Here is a 19,427-nt window from a genome sequence, read left to right as displayed (position 1 = left end):
TGTGGAGGTTTATATGAATGTTTTGATAGCATTTTCTTTTCCTCTAACCATTTAATGCATATTAAAGTAGCGTTTATAAGTGCAGCTGCTTTGTTTACACCGGTAACTAAGGAAACCCTATATGGCTGCTGTTCTGTAAGCACCACCTGCTGTCAGAGATTAAATTAGCATTTTCATTCAGCCCATCTGCTGTTTTTTGTTTTGTACAGGTGTCTTAGGTTACATCATTTCAGAAATCCAAAGTCAGACCATTCTGTTTTTGCTTGAAGTGATACAATCAAATTGAATCGAATCGAAAACAACTTCTCATGCTACTGTCTGTTCAAAATAAATGGAAAAATCTATTTCTTGTTGTACCTAACTCGTATCGAACGCAACCCTGAAACCGAAGTATGTACTTATCTGTGACTTCTGTGTATCTTTACACCCATAATTTCATGTACAGTACATGTAGGAGATATTGTGCACAGTTCGCTGTATGGTGTTGTGGTCGTGACTTCTTCACCCTGAGGAGTAGAGAGACCAGCCTGGCCATCACCTCAGCAGGCCTAGCTGCAGTGTTTATTAAAATACCAATGGGGTAGTGATGACCCTCAGCGCTTTGGCTTGAGATAGTCTGAGAGAGTCTAAATTAAGCTTCTGAACAGGTCTATGTGTGTATGTGTGATCCGAGCTTCTTTCACACCCCTAGCGAGTGTGTGTGTGTTCATGTAGCATCTTCTCTGTTTGGTGAAAGCTGTTGTCTTAGCGTGGCTTCTAAGCCTGACTTCCTGTACCCATCACGCTTCTCTGTTCATGGCCAGCACAGAGCAGCTCTGCCCTTCAGCTTGGCTTTCACTAGGAGAACATGCCACAATCCGTTCTCTTCATCACAGAGAAACAGAAGAGAGCACTTAGAATCTGAGCTCTTCAGTTCCTGACCTGCTCTTTACTTGATGTTTTCTTTAGCAGCTACACAAGAAACAACATATTCTTGCTGGCTGCTAATCAGTATTTTTCCAAACCTTTATTTTGTGTCCTTGCTGCTTCTCTTTATATATATATATATATGAAATAGTTATTTTTTTGCAGTGCAGTTATTATGTTGGCTTGACAATGTTCTGAAACATGCTAGCAACATGTTAGCAAGTGTTAAAACAAATGTGCTAACATTTATTAAAACATGCTAGCAAGATGCTAATGACTTAAATATGTTAGCAGTGTGCCAATATAAGCTAGCAACAGGTTAAACATGCTAGAGAGATGTTGTTTTTTAGAATTTTCTAATGTTAAAGCATATTAGCAACATGTAAAAATGAGCTAAAAACATGTTTATTACAAAAAAAAGTTAAACTTTCTTTATGTAATATTGAATTTCTCATTGCTTCCTTTTGTTTTTGTTTTGAAATTTTACATGTGCATGTTTTGACATGTTTCAGATTTACCCAAATGTTTGTTGAACATTTTCCATAGTGTAGTCTGTCATCATCTCATGATAGTTGTTGATGAGTCAGTGTAGCTTTCCAAAAACATACCAAAAAAAACCCTACACCAACTGTTGTTGTCATCCCTTATCCATGCCAGACATCTCATCAACATGCTCTTCTGCCTAATTCAGTCAGCAAGATGGCCACAGGTGCGAACAGGGTTCAGGCAGCTCCCTGTGGGGAAAATGAGCTGGGGTTACATCCAACTCCCTCTGCTCTCCATATGCAGTGTGTGACAACATGCGTAATAAAGCGATGGAAAGCACAGATGCAGCACTCACTTTGACCAATGGCTGCTGAAGAACTGCTGAGGGAAGAACCTTGTCAACTCTGCAGGGCTTCTCATAGTGAATGTGTCAGTGTTGCATGGTGTTTTCCGTTAAGTGCAATAACCAGACAATGCTTTAGATATCTAACTAAACAGATGTAGTAATGTAATTATTTAAATGCGATGCAGTTGTTCCAGAGCCTCCATTTTGTGACATGAGAAACAAATGCCATTAAACATGCCCTGATGGTGGCGTTTGGATAGGAAATGAAACCCCTTAGGGCCAGGCTGCTTTGATCAGAGGGATTTAACGGCTCTGAGGATCTGTGCTAGAGCTTAAAGACATCAGTGTCTGACACACACACACAATCACAGCTGAGCAATTCTTGCTTCAGTAACATGTCCTCCAGTTATTTGGAGAATTAAGGAGAAATTTTCCCATTTCACTTACTTCAACAAACTAAGAAACAAACAAGCACTTTTTACTTTTAACGGGACCACCCAGTCAATGAAACCAGTTTAACTAGGATATTTCCATTTATATATGTATTTGCAAGAAGGTGTGATCAAATAATGTTTACATTTTGTCATGTTTTCTTCTTATAAGCATCTTTGGATATTTATTAGACACATACTTTTGCTTTCTACTCTATAGCACAACAACGAAACAAAAAAAGAATGTGACAAACCACCAACTGCAGTCGTCACATCCCCATCTACTGTTCAAGCTGCCATCTATGTCATAATTAATTTCTTTTATTATATATTTCCAAGACCTACATCAGTGATGTGAAAATGTACACTATACACTTTGTGTGCATAACAGAATAATAATTAATAATAATATATTGTAAATAATAATGTATTGTACAAAATTATTAATTGTGTCTTTCTTTCTTTCTCTCTCTGTATTACAATAACTTATTACTATTATTATTATTATCATCATTCTGGAAAAACCTGGAGTTGCTGTGGTCAGCCCAGGTTGCTTGCTTTTGTTGAAAGATCTGCCAGCACTGTAATGCTTAGATGGCATCTATAGCAGTTCTTTTTTTTATACTCTGGTTTTATACTCTGCTTGTCAAAAATGAGTTAAGCTTACTTTAATGCCTTAAGGAGATGACTAAAGTATTAGTCAATATTATGTTTAAACTGAAAGTGCTTTAGCTGCATACATTAGCTCTGCACTCTACGACTATGACAACAAACTCAGATTATCAAAGACTAAATCCTCTCTCGCGCCCTTGTTAAAATTCACGTTCACATATTCATGAGATCATGGCTGTCAAACTTAGATTTCATGAATCATAAAATGTTTGTGAATTTTTGTCTTATTCGGTCTACAAAGCACTACTGAAAGGAAGTGATCTGTTACCTTTTTTTAAAATCCAGACATATTTAAATCCAGAGTATTCAAGCAGAAAGTCAGACTGCTGATATTTTGGTGTTTTTGCAGTTTAGCACCGGTAGTTTGCTGATACTCTCTGAGGATGCACAGTATACTGGACCCTATCAGTTATTGGCAGATGTAGGTTTTTTACAACTATATTACATTTGTTGTCATCTAAACCCCACTTTAAATTAATCTTACAAGCACTAATAATTAAATAACACTTTTAAATGTAATCTTTAGCAGTTCTCTTAATGAAAATCCCTTTTTTTATACACTATTACCACGTTTTCAATTTTACTTAAAAAGATTGATTTTAGTTTTTAATGCATTTTTTTTTTTTTTTTTTTTGCAAAATGATGTACTGTACAACATTTTGTCTGTTTATCACTTCCCACGCATAACATGAAATATTTATTGACTTATTGGCATTGCTAGTATACTATTTGTCATATTGAGGAAACTTTGGAGATTTTCCATTTGTAACAATGATACTTCAAACCATACAATGATTTAGCTTTGACCATTGTGCCTTAATGCCTTTTCTAAATATAAAAGCTCCTAATGATTATTCATCCATCTTTCATTCTTTTGAAATGCGACTCAAAGCGTATTATTTCCTCTCCCTGCCTCCTTCCTTTTTTGAGCTTTGTGAAGGCCCCTTAATTGTATTGTTTGACACAGAATTGATGACGATAACATTCTGAATTCCTGATAACATGAAAGCCTTTCACTGTTCTATGGCAGCACATGCATCATAACTCTCATTTAACTATTCATTCAAAACCAAAGTAATCCTTAGAGTACTAGCATTAAGTTTCCTGTTGTTTCGTCAGTGTGGACTCTGAGAGAAGCTATGAATGTTCTCCAGTCTTCGTTATGAATGACTTTGCATTTCGGCTATCTAATTATAGACTTTTGTTTATCACTAGAGACTTCCATGCAGCTATTATGTCATTGAGTTATGTTTATCTTCCAAGGGAAAATGTAAATTCAGCGAGAAAACATGACAGAGAGATTATTTATTGAGGATAATCTAATGTTTTACAGTACTTATGAAATATCCTTGACATGGCTGCGATTAGTTGTTAATTTGCATTGCTCTTGATAGTTTGTGATGGTCTTTACTGGAAATGATCTGGCTGTGTCTGTGTTCACATTCTACATTGTCAGTAGATCATCATTGCAAATTTTCCTCCGTTAAGTAAATCTGGTACTTAGCTTTTTGGAAGTCAATGGTCACCAAAACAAATTGGTGGCCAGCATAAGGGTGAATAGATGATGACATAATTATGATTTTGGGGTGAAATATCCCTTTTAGTGCCTCTGATTCACCAAATGGTATTTCTGAAAACCTAGTATAAAATTGTATACAAATACTTTCTTAAATTACAACATAACCATATTTTAGTGACCCATGTGTATTTTAGTGCTGTTTCCATGACCTGCCTAAATCCTTTTCCCAAATGAATTCTGTGGATTACCAACATGTTTAGCCACGGGTGGTGTGTGTCCAGTTGGGCTAACTGTGCTGTAGCCCACTAGAGCAGATGCTCAGAACCTGCATGCTTTCACCGAACCTCCGTTCCTCACAAATATCATCACACACCTCAGTGCTCTTCTGTTTCTCCTGTTGTTAGTTCACTTTCTCTTCATATTTACCTCCTTTGTTTTGCTCTGTGAAATGAAGGCGCAGTTTTGTGTTAAACAAGCCAACATGGGTTAGGGCTGTGACTTCAACAGAAAGAGAGAGCGAGGGAGAGCGAGAGGGGAGGGAGGGAGGGTTGAGTGAGTGAGAAATTCAAGCACTGTTTAGTCCATTAGCATCTGTTATGTTGCTGTGCTGTAGGTGCTCAGAGAGGCTTTGTGTGGAAGCGTCCAACTAAGGCAAGTTACGCGCACATACACAAGCTCAAGCACATATTTGTGCGCGGAGAGCAGCTGTGTGTGATTTGGAGCTGTCCTTCAGCACCACAGCACAATTGAACTCTGACATGGAGGGGTAGAGACAGACACGGAGGAAAATACTGGAAACTTTGGCTCACTGTAGTCTCCTGCGCGGCTCTAAGAAAAGAGCCTGTAAGTATGCTGATTTACTTTCAACTTAATTGAACACTAATTTGTAGAGAGATGGTTAAATTATTTAGTGGAAGGAGAATTAAAGTGTTTTATTGTGCATTGAATGTTATAGTGTTTTACATTTCGCATAATATTATGTTTGTATCCTTTATGAAGTTTTGTTTGAGGTTTGAGGTTTTGTTTTGTTTTTATACAGGATATTTAATATGACTTGGTCAAAAGGTTTTTTTTTCTTCTTCTGGTGTTGCCTCATGTTCCATTGACTTTTACTTCAAAGTAAGACTTTCTTGATGATTCAAACCTGTCGTTAGCTCTTTATCGGACTATAATTTCAACGTTTCAGTTTCACAGCTTGAATGTCTTTCTCACGTTCCCTAAGGGTCAAACATAATGAAAGAGCAGGAGCGTTAAGTGGGTTAAACCACAGAATAATTCATGAACATTTTCACTGTTTTGGTCTAGTGTGAGCAAACCTTCCTCACGCAGTTTGACTCCTGGGAAGTGGATGTTGAATTCACTGGACCCATCTCATTAAATAAGATTTCTCAAACATATCAGACTGTATTCATCCGGCTTGCACAGCTGTGTGTATGTTGAAGCATCTTGGTTTTGTTACCACAAACCAAGATCCTATACTTTCTCTTAATGCTCTAAACCACACATCTTTATATGTCCCTCTCTTTCTGTCTGACTTTTCTTCCCACCACCTCCATCGATATTACCGATCCACCCTGAGGCTGTATGTGTTTGAGGGCTAGGGTGTTCCTTGTTGTTTATCTCTTCTCAGCAGGACTGCATGTGTAATGTTGTTTTCTGTGTTTCCAACAGAGTACAGTCGATTTGAAGCCAAAATCCATGATCTACGGGAGCAGATGATGAACAGCAGTATTAGTTCAGGCTCCGGCTCATTGCGGACTAGTCAGAAGAGGACCCTGTATGTCAGGTGAGCTTCCCCTAATGCTTTTTAAGTAACATGCTGATAATATAATGCGTAATGTATAAAAATATGGAAGCGAAGCATTTTCACTGATGGCATCATACATGGACACAATGGGGTGTAATGTTTTCTAAATGCATCTTTACATAGTTCAAAATCCATCTCTTAAATCATTGCAACATAAAAAAAAACTGTCATTAATATTTGACCAGCCTTCTCCTTAAAAAATTTTTTTTGCATGCACTTTGTTTACCAGTAGTCACACTGTAGACAGAATCACATAATTTCAGCCAATAACACTGGGGCGAGACATGAAGGGCTATGTATTGACTGCAAGTTTGCCATGTTTTTTAAACCGCTCTTTTCACCTTCCTTTGTTGATGGACTCCCATCGCTCATAGCCTAGCACAGCGGTAGCAGTTAGACATAAATCAGTAGATAATCAGGATTGCTAGGATTGCTGAAACTGCTCCTGATGTTTTGCTCTTCTGAGTCGTTTGTTTTACTTCATTCTTTAGCTCTCAGGTTGCTGCTCTTATGTTTTAATAAGAACAGCTTTGACATTTTGAGGATTTGAAAGCCCCTGGGCACTGGCTTCTCTGCACATGCATGCGATGTTCACTGATTTAAAACCTAATGTGACTTTTCAGCAGTGTAGATCTCATTTAGCTCAACCCAAAATATGTGCCTATTGTCCCTCCGTGTATTTATGTATGTGTTCTGATAAATATTCATCAAATTGATCATCATAAGAAAAATTAAATAATTTGAATTGTCGGCAGAACATTACATATTAAGTGGATTAAATGAATGATTAATGGAAACCCTGATGGAAATGAAGAGTAAGAAAGTCTCTAAAGTGTGTGTTGCAGTGAGGCTGTTTGCTCAAGTGTGGATTAATGCATACTTTTACTATTTAGGATATAGTTTGTGGTTGTTTCTAAAAGTTTACTAGCACAAGCTGTTGTGGCAATGTTAACAAAGCTAACATAGCTTGTTTTGATGGATACTTAAAATGATGGAAGGATGCCGGTAGAACTGCAGTCATCTTTGACTTTATATTCCTCACGGTACTGTATGTTTGTGACACAGAGTCCTGGTTTACTAGGCCACTGGTGACTTTACATTTCCTTTTACCTTATGCTAAGAAATGTTGTAATTAGACCTTTTTCATGACTCATGGAACATATTTCAATGGTATTTTCTAGCAAGTGTCTAGTTAATGCATTTAAAAATGTTTAATTGTTCCACTGGCTGTCATAGCACAAATATAATTTGGACTTTTTTGAAAGAGACACCAGTTTTATGATCAGATAATACATTAAAACCTACATAGATTGAGATTATAATCTTCGTTCTGCAGGCCCTTTGCTTTAATTACTTAATGTCTCTACTTCATCTGTGCAAGGATACAAATGTAGCCTATTACACCTCTAAGCAGATTAATCTGCATCATTTGCTTAATAGATATATAAGGTTTCTTTATGTGCATGTGAGGGTTAAAGAAGGCTTTGGTGTCTGTATGTTCCTTAAAACCCCATAAGCTTCTCAGATGCCCTGGCTTCCTCCTGGAAGTGCTTCATTATTGATGAGGAAACAGAGATAAGCTAGTCAAGAGCTTGGACAGCTAGTTACTTCAGCTCCATTTCTCTTAAATGCACATGCACAGAACAGCAGTGGCCTACTTAACGTCTCAGGAAATCTGTCTGTGAGCAAATTAGTTAGGAAGACTGGCTTTTTAAGATGAAACAAATAATAACTTTGGCATAAGAGAATGGTTTCACAATGGTTTTACAATGTCTTCATAGATTAATAATCATAGAATCTCATGTGTGCACAGTTTATGAGCTTTTTTTGCTTTTGCATGTGATTAATCACTTCTTTTTTTTTTTTTTTTTTTTTAAGAAGTTTTAATTTTCCCCTTGAAAATCATAATTTAGTTTGCCCCATTCTTACTTACCTTTTGACCTTTTAAATAAAGGCTTTTTTTTGTAATACATTTTCCCATTCTATCTCAATATAAACTAAACCTGAAAAATGTAAACTATTTGAATGAAATCGAAAGATGCTTTTTGTTTGAACATCCAGATCATTTAAAGACATTAGCATGAGTTTTGGGTGGGACTCTCAGTTTGTCCTGCCAGTGGAAGATTTCAACATTTTTGAAAATATGTTTGCAGTTTTTGTTTGGTGATGCTAGTGGCGCAGAAATTACATAAAAATTAAAGTATTCTACTTAAAAAGTCAACTTTTTGACTAAAATTTGAGTAGGATATTTTTAAGATTAACATTTTCATTATTATTTAATTGTTTTTATATATATTTTTATTTGTGCTGTCAATTAATACAAAAATACACTAATTAATCACACATTTTTCCTGAAATTAAAAACAATCACCTAACATAAAAAAAATTTAACTTTACTTTTAAATTGCAATAATTTCACATTCAATCTTTAAATTAATGTAGAAACAACATAAAGACAGTATATTTTTAATATTTATCTTTTTTGTGACTGAAGGCAAATTTCACTTTTACCAGTACTTACTGATGACTTTTTGAAATAGTCCCCCCCCCCCCCCTAATATTTAACAATTGACTATAACCAGTCAACATTACAGAGAACTACCAATTTTTACATGTATTAGACTTTGACTTTATAAAAAATAACTTCTAATTTAAGTGAACTTAAAGCAATCTTCACAGTAACAGATAAAAGCATATGTAGCTTCCTGTGCCCTTCACCAAATATGACATGAACAGAAATTGACTAAAGATTTTTTTTTCTTTTGTTTGTTTGATTAACAGACATCACAACAGCTTGGCTATAAGATTATTCTGGCTGCTTTAAGAGCTTCCGCTGCTGACACGCTTTTCTAACCCTAGTGAGCTGACGAGTTGATTCGGGTGTGTTAAATGAGGGAGACAGTGCAGGGCTGCTCCAGGACAGTTTTGAAAACCACTGCGTTTCAGAGACCTATTCTTAAATGTGACTCATATATAACAAATACTTACTGCGTGCACAGATTTTGTCAACTTCATGACTTAACCCTCTGAGGTCTGAGGGTGTTTTTGGGGCCTATAGAAGTTTTGTCATGCCCTAACATTTGTGCTTTTTCAGTTGAAAAAAGTTTCAGTTGAAAAAATCAGAATTATAAATACGACATTGCATGCTTGTAGTTTCTGTTGCACTTTAATATGAAATTTTTATATTGTTTATTTATTATTATTATTATTTACTTTATCAACAAGGAGTTCATTAACATTCAATGGCTTTTTGCTGTCTTATTTTTTCTTCTCTGAAAAAAAAATTCTTATTATATTCTCACTCCTCTAGGGCTCTGTTTGATTATGACATAACGAAAGACTCCGGCCTGCCCAGTCAGGGGCTGAACTTCCGCTTCGGCGATATCCTACATGTCCTGAATGCTTCGGATGAGGAGTGGTGGCAAGCACGGCATGTGACTCCAGATGGCGAGATCGAGGAGATGGGCGTCATTCCCAGCAAAAAGAGGTAGGCTGTGCACCATGCATTCCAGAGCTCACTGTACTGTAGAAATATAGCTCTGTTAACCCTCTTTACAATGATTAACACACTTGTGCATTTAAAGCCACATTTCCCATGACTCGTAGTCTTTCCACTAATGTATCTTTCACAATGTCTTGTTTCAGTTCACTGCCTTTCTTCAATGTGTTTTAATTGTGTTATGCATTGTAATTTCACATGAGCAATGAGCACACGTATATCTGCACAATGACATCCAAAAATTATCATATTTGAGACTATATGTGACCTGGACCACAAATCCAGTCCTAAAGGTCAATTTATACATCATCTGAAAGTTAAATAAGCTTCCTTTTGAAGTATGCTTTGTTTTGATAGGATATATACAGTTGCATGTCAGTAAATTAGAATGTCGAGGAAAAGTTCATTTATTTCAGTAAATTGTGAAACTCATGTATTAAATAAATTCAATGAACACAGACTGATCTTTTAATTGTGATGATTTTGGCTCACATTTAACAAAAACCCAACAATTCACTCTCAATATATTAGAATATTTCATAAAACCAATTGAAAAAAAATGCAGAATTGTTGGCCTTCTGGGAAGTATGTTCATTAACTGTACATGTACTCAGTACTTGGTAGGGACTCCTTTTGCTTTAATTACTGCCTCAATTCAGCGTTGCATGGAGGTGATCAATTTGCAGCACTGCTGAGGTGGTCTGGAAGCCCAGGTTTCTTTGACAGTGGCCTTCAGCTCATCTGCATTGTTTGGTCTCTTGTTTCTCATCTTCCTCTTGACAGTGCCCAGTAGACTCTCTATGGGGTTCAGGTCTGGTGGGTTTGCTGACCAGTCAAGCACACCAACACCATGGTCATTTAAACAACTTTTGGTGCTTTTGGCAGTGTAGGCAGGTGCTAAATCCTGCTGGAAATGAAATCAGCAGAAGAAAGCATGAAGTGCTCCAAAATTTCTTGTTTAAACGGGTGGAGTGTCTTTGGTTTTAAAAAACACAATGGACCAACACCAGCCTTAATTTTTGTGACATACACTCCTTGTCAGTGATTGTCAGAGACCATTTTGAAGGCTCAGGAAACCTTTGCAGGTGTTTTGAGTTCATTATCTGATTGGAATGTCGTCATATTGTAATTTGTTGAGATAGTGAATTGGTGGGTTTTTGTTAAATGTGAGCCAAAATCATCACAATTAAAAGAACCAAAGACTTAGACTACTTCATTCTGTGTGCATTGAATTTATTAAATACATTATTTTCACAATTTGAGTTGAATTACTGAAATAAATGAACTTATCCTCAACATTCTAATTTATTGAGAAGCACCTGTATATATGAAAAAAAAAACAATTTTGGCCGAGATACTGTACAACTATATGAAAATCTGGAATCTGAGGGTGCAAAAAAATCGAAGTATTGCGAAAATCACCTTTAAAGCTGTCAAAATGAAGTCCTTAGCAATACATATTACTAAACAATTACGTTTTGATATATTTACCATAGGAAATGCATAGAATATCTTCATTTAATATGCTAATGATTTTTGGCATCCAAAAAAAATCTATAATTTAGGGTTTTAACTTGACTCAGCAGCTGAAGATTTGAAAATGGTTTGATGTGGACGTTTCTGTGCCCCCAATAATATTTTATAAAAAAAAAGGTGTACTTGGTTACTAAAATGACAGATTGCTGGAGATGAAATATGAGATGTAATAACTGAGTGAAGGAAAGTTATTACACAAAACGTGATACAATTATTTAATTGTATTTAGGATACAAAAGATGCTAGCTATGAAAGTAACTTTAGCAAGACAAACAAGTCTGCTCTATTTTTGACAAGGTCATGGGTTTGCTGTTACCCATGTCTAATTAGAGCCTTATATTTCAGTACTGATGCGTGATGCTGTGAGAGTTTCTCTCTCATTATCTCCTCCCAACTGTATGCTGATTGAAGTTGATAATTGACTTCTCACCTCATTTAAAACATTCGCCTCTCTCGTCTCCCCGCTGATGACGCTTTGGTCTTGAAGCTCTGGGGACAGCCAGCAATGCTCTGTATTTTTAGAAACAAGTTGGGATTTCTCTTTGTGAAAGTTTCTGATCTGCGTCATCATACTTGGAGTTCAAAGGTTAGATGTCATCTGGATCCATCAAAGCATAGTATTTTAATCAAGCATCTCATGTAAACTCCCTAAGAGGCACGCCAAAGCAGTGTCTGGTGAACCTTACCCTAAACCAGTCTAATTATACAGGACTTCCTTTAGTAATCCTTTAATCATGGAACATAAAAACATGCATTTTAAGAATAATGTGGGGATAAATATAATATACACCACATGTATATTCCTTTTCAAAACAGTTATGTCTTACTAAAATATCTTTGTCCTTGCAAAAGCAAATGTTTTTTGGCTTCATGCATTTCTCCGCATACTTTTTTGTTTTTGTTTTTGTTTTTACACATGTGCATAAGAAACACGGGGCAGTTGTTGTATATTAACAGTGGAAAAAAGTCATCCTACAGTGTTTGTCTCCTTCCTCTTCAGGGTGGAGAGAAAAGAAAGAGCCAGGTTAAAGACGGTTAAATTCAACTCCAAGTCTCGAGACAAAGGGGTAAGTGTTTGCTGCTCAAATTTGTACCATGTCTGGCATGTTAGAACATGCTTTTAATGCCTTTAAAATAGATTAATACATTTATATATTGGTCTTTCGTGTAAAGATTTAATTCAGTTTACTCACAGTCATGCCAACATAGCCTTAATTCGACAGAAATCAGAAACCATAATGAAAGCCTTGTAGCCTATTTTAAAACCTTGTTATTTTATGCTAATTTGAGATGAAAAGTGCTAACAAGATGTTCAGCATTAGAAACATTGTGTTGCACCTCTTGTGTGACTTTTGAAAGCCAAAACTGTTCTCACATAGGGCTACTAACAGCTGGCAAGTGTAAACTCTAACAAAGTTGTGAAGTATGTAAGAGATGAGCCATTCTTCTTAAATGAGATGCTTGTTTGAAAGTTTCTATTTGTAAAATGAATTCAAATCTATTTTTACTGAATACAGTGTACTAATCCTGTATGTTTGTTCACAGTTCTTAACCGCATGTGACTATTAGGACTGGGCAATATTGCAAAAAAAATAAATAAAAAGAAATACATGTGTATTTTACATGTATTGTTCATATAAATGTTTACACAGAAATATTAAGCAGTGCAACTCTTTTTAACACTAATAATAACAAAAAAAAACTTTTTTTATCACCAAAACAGCATATTGGACATTCAAGATATATCACAGTATTTATAGACTGAAAAAAATTATTTTTATATATATATATATATATATATATATATATATTTATTCACGATGTTGATGTATTTGATATCGCCACAGAATATATTGTCGAAATTCATTATATTGCCCAGCCCTAGTGATTATAACTCTTTAGTCTTTGCAGCAGTATTGTGTTTTTTTACCAGACCAACTCATCATCCACTCTTCACTGTCTCAGCATTTTCAACTGCATTCACTAATGCAGCATGAGTGCATGAATATTTCTAAGAACGAAAGAGATGTATACAGTACTCTTGCCATTGATGTCATACTGCTCTTCACTTTCTCTTCCTGCACATTACTTCCGCTATTTATGTCCTTTATGTGTGTTCTAACATTGTTCCCGTCCAAACCCTTTGACCTTAACTTTAATCAACTAACTTAATGTTGGGGCCTTGTCTGCATGTCCTTGGGTTTGTCCAAATTGTGCTATAAACCCACCGTGCAAAGCTTGCTTGTGGTAACTACCCTTAAAATGTATCTGATACTCCGAAATCCCTCATAAACTCTACTGTGTCTGTTGCCATCTCCAAACCAAGATTTGGTTTCGTATCTATTTATAAGTTCTAGCATTAGTGATTTGTGTCATCCCGGCATCTTCTTATTGGATGGTGGTGGCTGTAGTGTCAGTAACGTGGGCATCTGTTAAGTTGGGCATTTGTTCATACTTCAACTAGACACCCAACACCATTCCATCTGTTCTTCCTTTTTTTGTTCTCCCTCCCTCCCTCCCTCCATCCCTCCCTATCCTCCTTCCCAGCAGTCACTCAATGACAAGTATAAAAAGAACCTCTTTTTGCGAAAATTCTCTTTCTACAAGAACAAGGACCCCAGCGAACAGGAAACGAGCGATGTGGACCGTAAGTACATTAGCCGTGTGCAGGGCAGGGTAGCTCCACACGCGGCTACGCCAACACCGCTGAACAAAACTCCTGCTTCTGTAACAGCCCTAAACATGACGGCAAATTTGGTTGATCTCTGTATGTTATTGGGAGATAATTTAGGGACCATATATCCATCAAAAACCACTGAAGTCTCCATATCTGGGTTTGTTGCAAGGCAGGAGCAATGTTCATCGGTAAGACGTGATTTGTTGTTCCAGTAATCATTGTTATTTTTGTGGTTTTCTCTTGTTCCGTGCTCTCTGCCGACTGCTCCACAGGACCTGAGTGACGACAAAGGCTTGAGTAAGTCCACAAAGGCTACAGCAGACCTACAGAACCCCACCGGCCCCACCAGACTCCCGTTATTTCCCATAAATCTGTCTTACACGTTTAGCAGTGATGTTCAAGTAGAATTGCATTTTCTGCAGCCTGTGTTGTGTCTAGATGGCTGTAAAACATAAGCTTTGCAGATCAGCGCTATGTCCAGGTCCATTGTTGTCCATTATGCCTTTAACATGTTAATTCTGCTTCTCCTAAAGGGATAGTTTACCCAAAAAAGGGTTATCTGTCATAATTTAGTAATTTATATAATTTACATAATTTATGTGTTGTTTCACAACAGGATGGAAACATGTTTAACCATGACAATAACACAAGGAAATGTATTGTTACAGTTTCTAGAGTATTGCTTAAAGTGACAAGCTTGTACGCATTTCTTTCTTCTGCAGAACATAAGATATTTTGAAGAATGTTGGAAACCAGACAGTTTCATGTCCCATTGACTTCCATTACATGGTGAAAAAATACAGTGGAAATCTTTTGGAACTAAAATTGTTTGGAAAACAACATTCTTCAAAATATCTTCTTTCATGTTCCACAAAAGAAAGAAACTCTTACAGATTTGGAAAGACATGAGGGAGATTTTCATTTTTGGGTTTGCTATCCCTTTAACAAAATTTGCATTATAAATGCATTGTTTAAATAATGGTGCTTATTATACTTCGGTGTAGGGTTTCCTAAATAGGGGTTTGTGAGTTGATGAAAGCTAATAAGTAATTCAATTAAAATAAACAAATGGTGCAGCAAAATTAACTGACATAAAACTAAAAATAGTGATATACAGTATTGTTCAAAATAATAGCAGTACAATGTGACTAACCAGAATAATCAAGGTTTTTCGTATATTTTTTTATTGCTACGTGGCAAACAAGTTACCAGTAGGTTCAGTAGATTCTCAGAAAACAAACGAGACCCAGCATTCATGATATGCACGCTCTTAAGGCTGTGCAATTGGGCAATTAGTTGAATTAGTTGAAAGGGATGTGTTCAAAAAAATAGCAGTGTGGCATTCAATCACTGAGGTCATCAATTTTGTGAAGAAACAGGTGTGAATCAAGTGGCCCCTATTTAAGGATGAAGCCAACACTTGTTGAACATGCATTTGAAAGCTGAGGAAAATGGGTCGTTCAAGACATTGTTCAGAAGAACAGCGTACTTTGATTAAAAAGTTGATTAGAGAGGGGAAAACCTATAAAGAGGTGCAAAAAATGATAGGCTGTTCAGCTAAAATGATCTCCAATGCCTTAAAATGGAGAGCAAAACCAGAGAGACGTGGAAGAAAACGGAAGACAACCATCAAAATGGATAGAAGAATAACCAGAATGGCAAAGGCTCAGCCAATGATCACCTCCAGGATGATCAAAGACAGTCTGGAGTTACCTGTAAGTACTGTGACAGTTAGAAGACGTCTGTGTGAAGCTAATCTATTTTCAAGAATCCCCCGCAAAGTCCCTCTGTTAAAAAAAAGGCATGTGCAGAAGAGGTTACAATTTGCCAAAGAACACATCAACTGGCCCAAAGAGAAATGGAGGAACATTTTGTGGACTGATGAGAGTAAAATTGTTCTTTTTGGGTCCAAGGGCCACAGGCAGTTTGTGAGACGACCCCCAAACTCTGAATTCAAGCCACAGTACACAGTGAAGACAGTGAAGCATGGAGGTGCAAGCATCATGATATGGGCATGTTTCTCCTACTATGGTGTTGGGCCTATTTATCGCATACCAGGGATCATGGATCAGTTTGCATATGTTAAAATACTTGAAGAGGTCATGTTGCCCTATGCTGAAGAGGACATGCCCTTGAAATGGTTGTTTCAACAAGACAATGACCCAAAACACACTAGTAAACGGGCAAAGTCTTGGTTCCAAACCAACAAAATTAATGTTATGGAGTGGCCAGCCCAATCTCCAGACCTTAATCCAATTGAGAACTTGTGGGGTGATATCAAAAATGCTGTTTCTGAAGCAAAACCAAGAAATGTGAATGAATTGTGGAATGTTGTTAAAGAATCATGGAGTGGAATAACAGCTGAGAGGTGCCACAAGTTGGTTGACTCCATGCCACACAGATGTCAAGCAGTTTTAAAAAACTGTGGTCATACAACTAAATATTAGTTTAGTGATTCACAGGATTGCTAATTCCCAGAAAAAAAAAATGTTTGTACAAAATAGTTTTGAGTTTGTACAGTCAAAGGTAGACACTGCTATTTTTTTGAACACACCCCTTTCAACTAATTGCCCAATTGCACAGCCTTAAGAGCGTGCATATCATGAATGCTGGGTCTTGTTTGTTTTCTGACAATCTACTGAACCTACTGGTAACTTGTTTGCCACGTAGCAATAAAAAATATACTAAAAACCTTGATTATTCTGGTTAGTCACATTGTACTGCTATTATTTTGAACAATACTGTATCTTCTCAAATCAGGATTTTCAAATCAAAGACTGCAATTCAGTTGAATATATAGTCTGTTCCATTAGTTTAACTCTATTCAAATTCAGATTTTTCCACAATGTTTGTTCCTAAATTAACAAAGCCAGTGTTCTCGCTAAAATAAAAACTTGATTTAATGTTAAAAGATCAAGGGTTTGAATATTTGAAAGGAAAGAATTTAGGAAATAAATATTTGTATTGTAAATAAATCATTTGAAACTGGAAAATTGGAAAAACAGCCAAAATAAAACACTTGCTAGAAATAAATGCATGTCATGCCCATTAACCTACATCAGAGAACCGTGAACGGTTAGGAAATTAAAATGTTTAAATCTTAGGGGATACTTCAAGTAAATATTTTACTTTTTAGGGGTTCAGCTGACAAAAAAGTTTGGGAACCCCAGGTTCAGGTCTTTGAACAAAAGCCTAACACGAAGAATTACAGTTGTGTGTAACTCACATCTATTCCTTTACTTAATACCCCCGCTAAGCTATTGAGCATGTCATTTTTTGCCTAGTGAATCTCAAAATGGGCAAATAAATAAATAAATCCTAGGGCTTGGGGAGTGGGCTCTTTTAACTTACCAGTAAGCGACCACCTAGTAACTGTGTAGAAATGTCTTGGAAACCATCCACAAGACCTTAGCATTGGAGCAGCAAGTTTTGCACCATTCTATTTTCTTCAGAATACTTAAAAATATAGTTACTGTTGTGATTTTGCTTTGGGAGATGAGTTTGAGATGTGGGACAAATACTGTATATCAAATGCAATGAATGCTAAATTTAACTGGTGTTCTGTTTGATGTTCACTCCCTTCAGTACAGTTCATCTGATCTCTTTCAAACAGACAGCTACTGTATAAACAGTTTCTGAAAAAAGCATGTCTACTTTGTGATACAATCTTTACAAATTTCTATGTTCTTGGTCAAATCAAAAATGCTAAAACAATATTAGGGAAATCAGAAGATAATTTAAAAAATAAATGTAAAAAGGTTTTGGGTCCGTAATATTTTTAATGTTTCATGTTAAAATTATCATATGCTCATCAATGCTGCATTATATTTTCACAACTTAAGATACTTTATTATATATATATATTATATATAGCATGTAATATATTTCTGTGATGACAAAGGTACATTTCAGCAACCATTACCCCAGTCGTCAGTGTCACATGATCTTTCATAAAATATTTTTATGTTGATTGGGTGCTAAGGAAACATTTCCTATTATTAACATAGCTGAACAGGACAGAAAATAGCCTATTACTTCTAAATCATAATGTTTTTGATGTAAAAGTCTCGATACCATTAGGAGGACCTCAGAGAAAGGTACTAAATAAAAAAAACAAAAGCAGTTTATGACCCCTTTAATGTATTCTTGCTAAATAAATGTATTCCTTTCTTAAAAAAATAAATAACCCCAATATTTAGAATAGCAGATTGGAAACAGTCACAACAGAACACGAGGGGTTAAGATCAGCATGACTGATGTGATGAAAGAAGGGTTTTTACAATCTTCCATTATGCCTAAATGTTTAGTATATGTGTCTTCTCTTAGGCTTCTACATCGAGACACTTTTGGGTGGTGGAGTGGTGTCCCTCTGTCCATCAATGTTCACTACACCATGACTGTTTCGAGAATTTCTTGCATTCAGAGGCTATTACATGATTAAATGTTTTTCTTTGACTGCTATAACTGTCTTTAAGATGCATTTGTTATGGCAGAACGTTTTGTGGGGCAGTCGTGGCCTAGTGGTTAGAGAGTCTGACTTGTATGATATGATAAATTGATAAATTGAACAAAATGAAATGAGCTTCGAAGTCTCAAATGTCCTGCGCAAGTCTTAACACTGCCATCTGCTGGTTACTGCTCTTAGTGCTGTGTCTGAAATATTCCTGCAAAGCTTGTTTTTGTGTCTGTGGTGTTTACTTTCCTTTTTTATGGTTTCAGAGCATGTAACTTCTAATGCCAGCGATAGTGAAAGTAGTTACCGTAAGTTTGCGTTCCCTTTTATTTCATTTCATCATGTTATTGAATTCATCTCTTTAAACTTCTTGAGTTTGAGTGTTTAGTTCCCTTCGTTCCCTCAGCTTTTCTTTGTGGGATATGCGCACATAATTGAAAGATGTTTACCATTCACGACCAGCGTCAGAGTAAAGATTTTACAACAAAAAAAAATAATATAATGTAATATTTCAAATAAAGAAATGTTTTGATCTTAAAAAAATAATATAATATAATATAAGCTAATATAATAACTGACAGAAGCTCACTTTACTCTTACTATGCTTTATAGTTCATAAGATATTTAACGTATATGATTTGCCCCTCATGGCAGTTTCTGGTGATAAAACAGTGGTTATCTGTGCACCTTGCTTAGTGAGTGGGTTAATTCAACTTCATTACTCAGTACATGAGGATTTTTGAACTCTTGTCTGTCTCTTCTAGGTGGACAGGAAGAGTATGTCCTCTCGTACGAGACAGTCGCGCAACAGGAAGGTGAGCGTCTTTCATTATGGCTTTCTTTTATTGTGGTGCATTGGTCAATATTACTTCAATAATACCAATATTTGACTGTGTCAGTGTGTAATTCTGCTTAACCCATTGCAAGGTTATTATTGTGGTTTACAGTGAGTTATGCTCGTCCAGTGATTGTCCTTGGTCCCATGAAAGACCGGATCAATGATGATCTAATCTCGGAGTTTCCGGACAAGTTTGGATCATGTGTTCCCCGTGAGTACATAATCACGGTTTTATCATATCTTCTGCAGTATTTCAT

General features: G+C 36.2%; 1 protein-coding gene across 17 annotated transcripts in view; it reads left to right on the top strand.

Moving 5' to 3' along the window:
• LOC113050581 (disks large homolog 1-like) overlaps positions 1 to 19,427 on the top strand; it is a 111,314-nt gene that overhangs the window by 87,284 nt on the left and 4,603 nt on the right. For 5 of the 17 annotated variants that reach the window (XM_026213697.1, XM_026213705.1, XM_026213701.1 and 2 more), the window contains 7 exons: positions 6,032 to 6,146; positions 9,478 to 9,654; positions 12,203 to 12,269; positions 14,152 to 14,176; positions 18,599 to 18,640; positions 19,097 to 19,147; positions 19,280 to 19,381. In XM_026213697.1, coding sequence (XP_026069482.1) covers positions 6,032 to 6,146; positions 9,478 to 9,654; positions 12,203 to 12,269; positions 14,152 to 14,176; positions 18,599 to 18,640; positions 19,097 to 19,147; positions 19,280 to 19,381 — 579 coding nt within the window. Of the gene's footprint in view, positions 1 to 4,752; positions 5,204 to 6,031; positions 6,147 to 9,477; positions 9,655 to 12,202; positions 12,270 to 13,749; positions 14,177 to 18,598; positions 18,641 to 19,096; positions 19,148 to 19,279; positions 19,382 to 19,427 lie in introns of those variants that run through there. The other 12 variants (XM_026213702.1, XM_026213699.1, XM_026213698.1 and 9 more) reach the window with 6 other exon arrangements.

Source organism: Carassius auratus, chromosome 31 (assembly GCF_003368295.1).
Source record: "Carassius auratus strain Wakin chromosome 31, ASM336829v1, whole genome shotgun sequence".
Lineage (NCBI taxonomy): Eukaryota > Metazoa > Chordata > Actinopteri > Cypriniformes > Cyprinidae > Carassius > Carassius auratus.
This window is presented reverse-complemented; position numbering and strand designations above follow the sequence as displayed.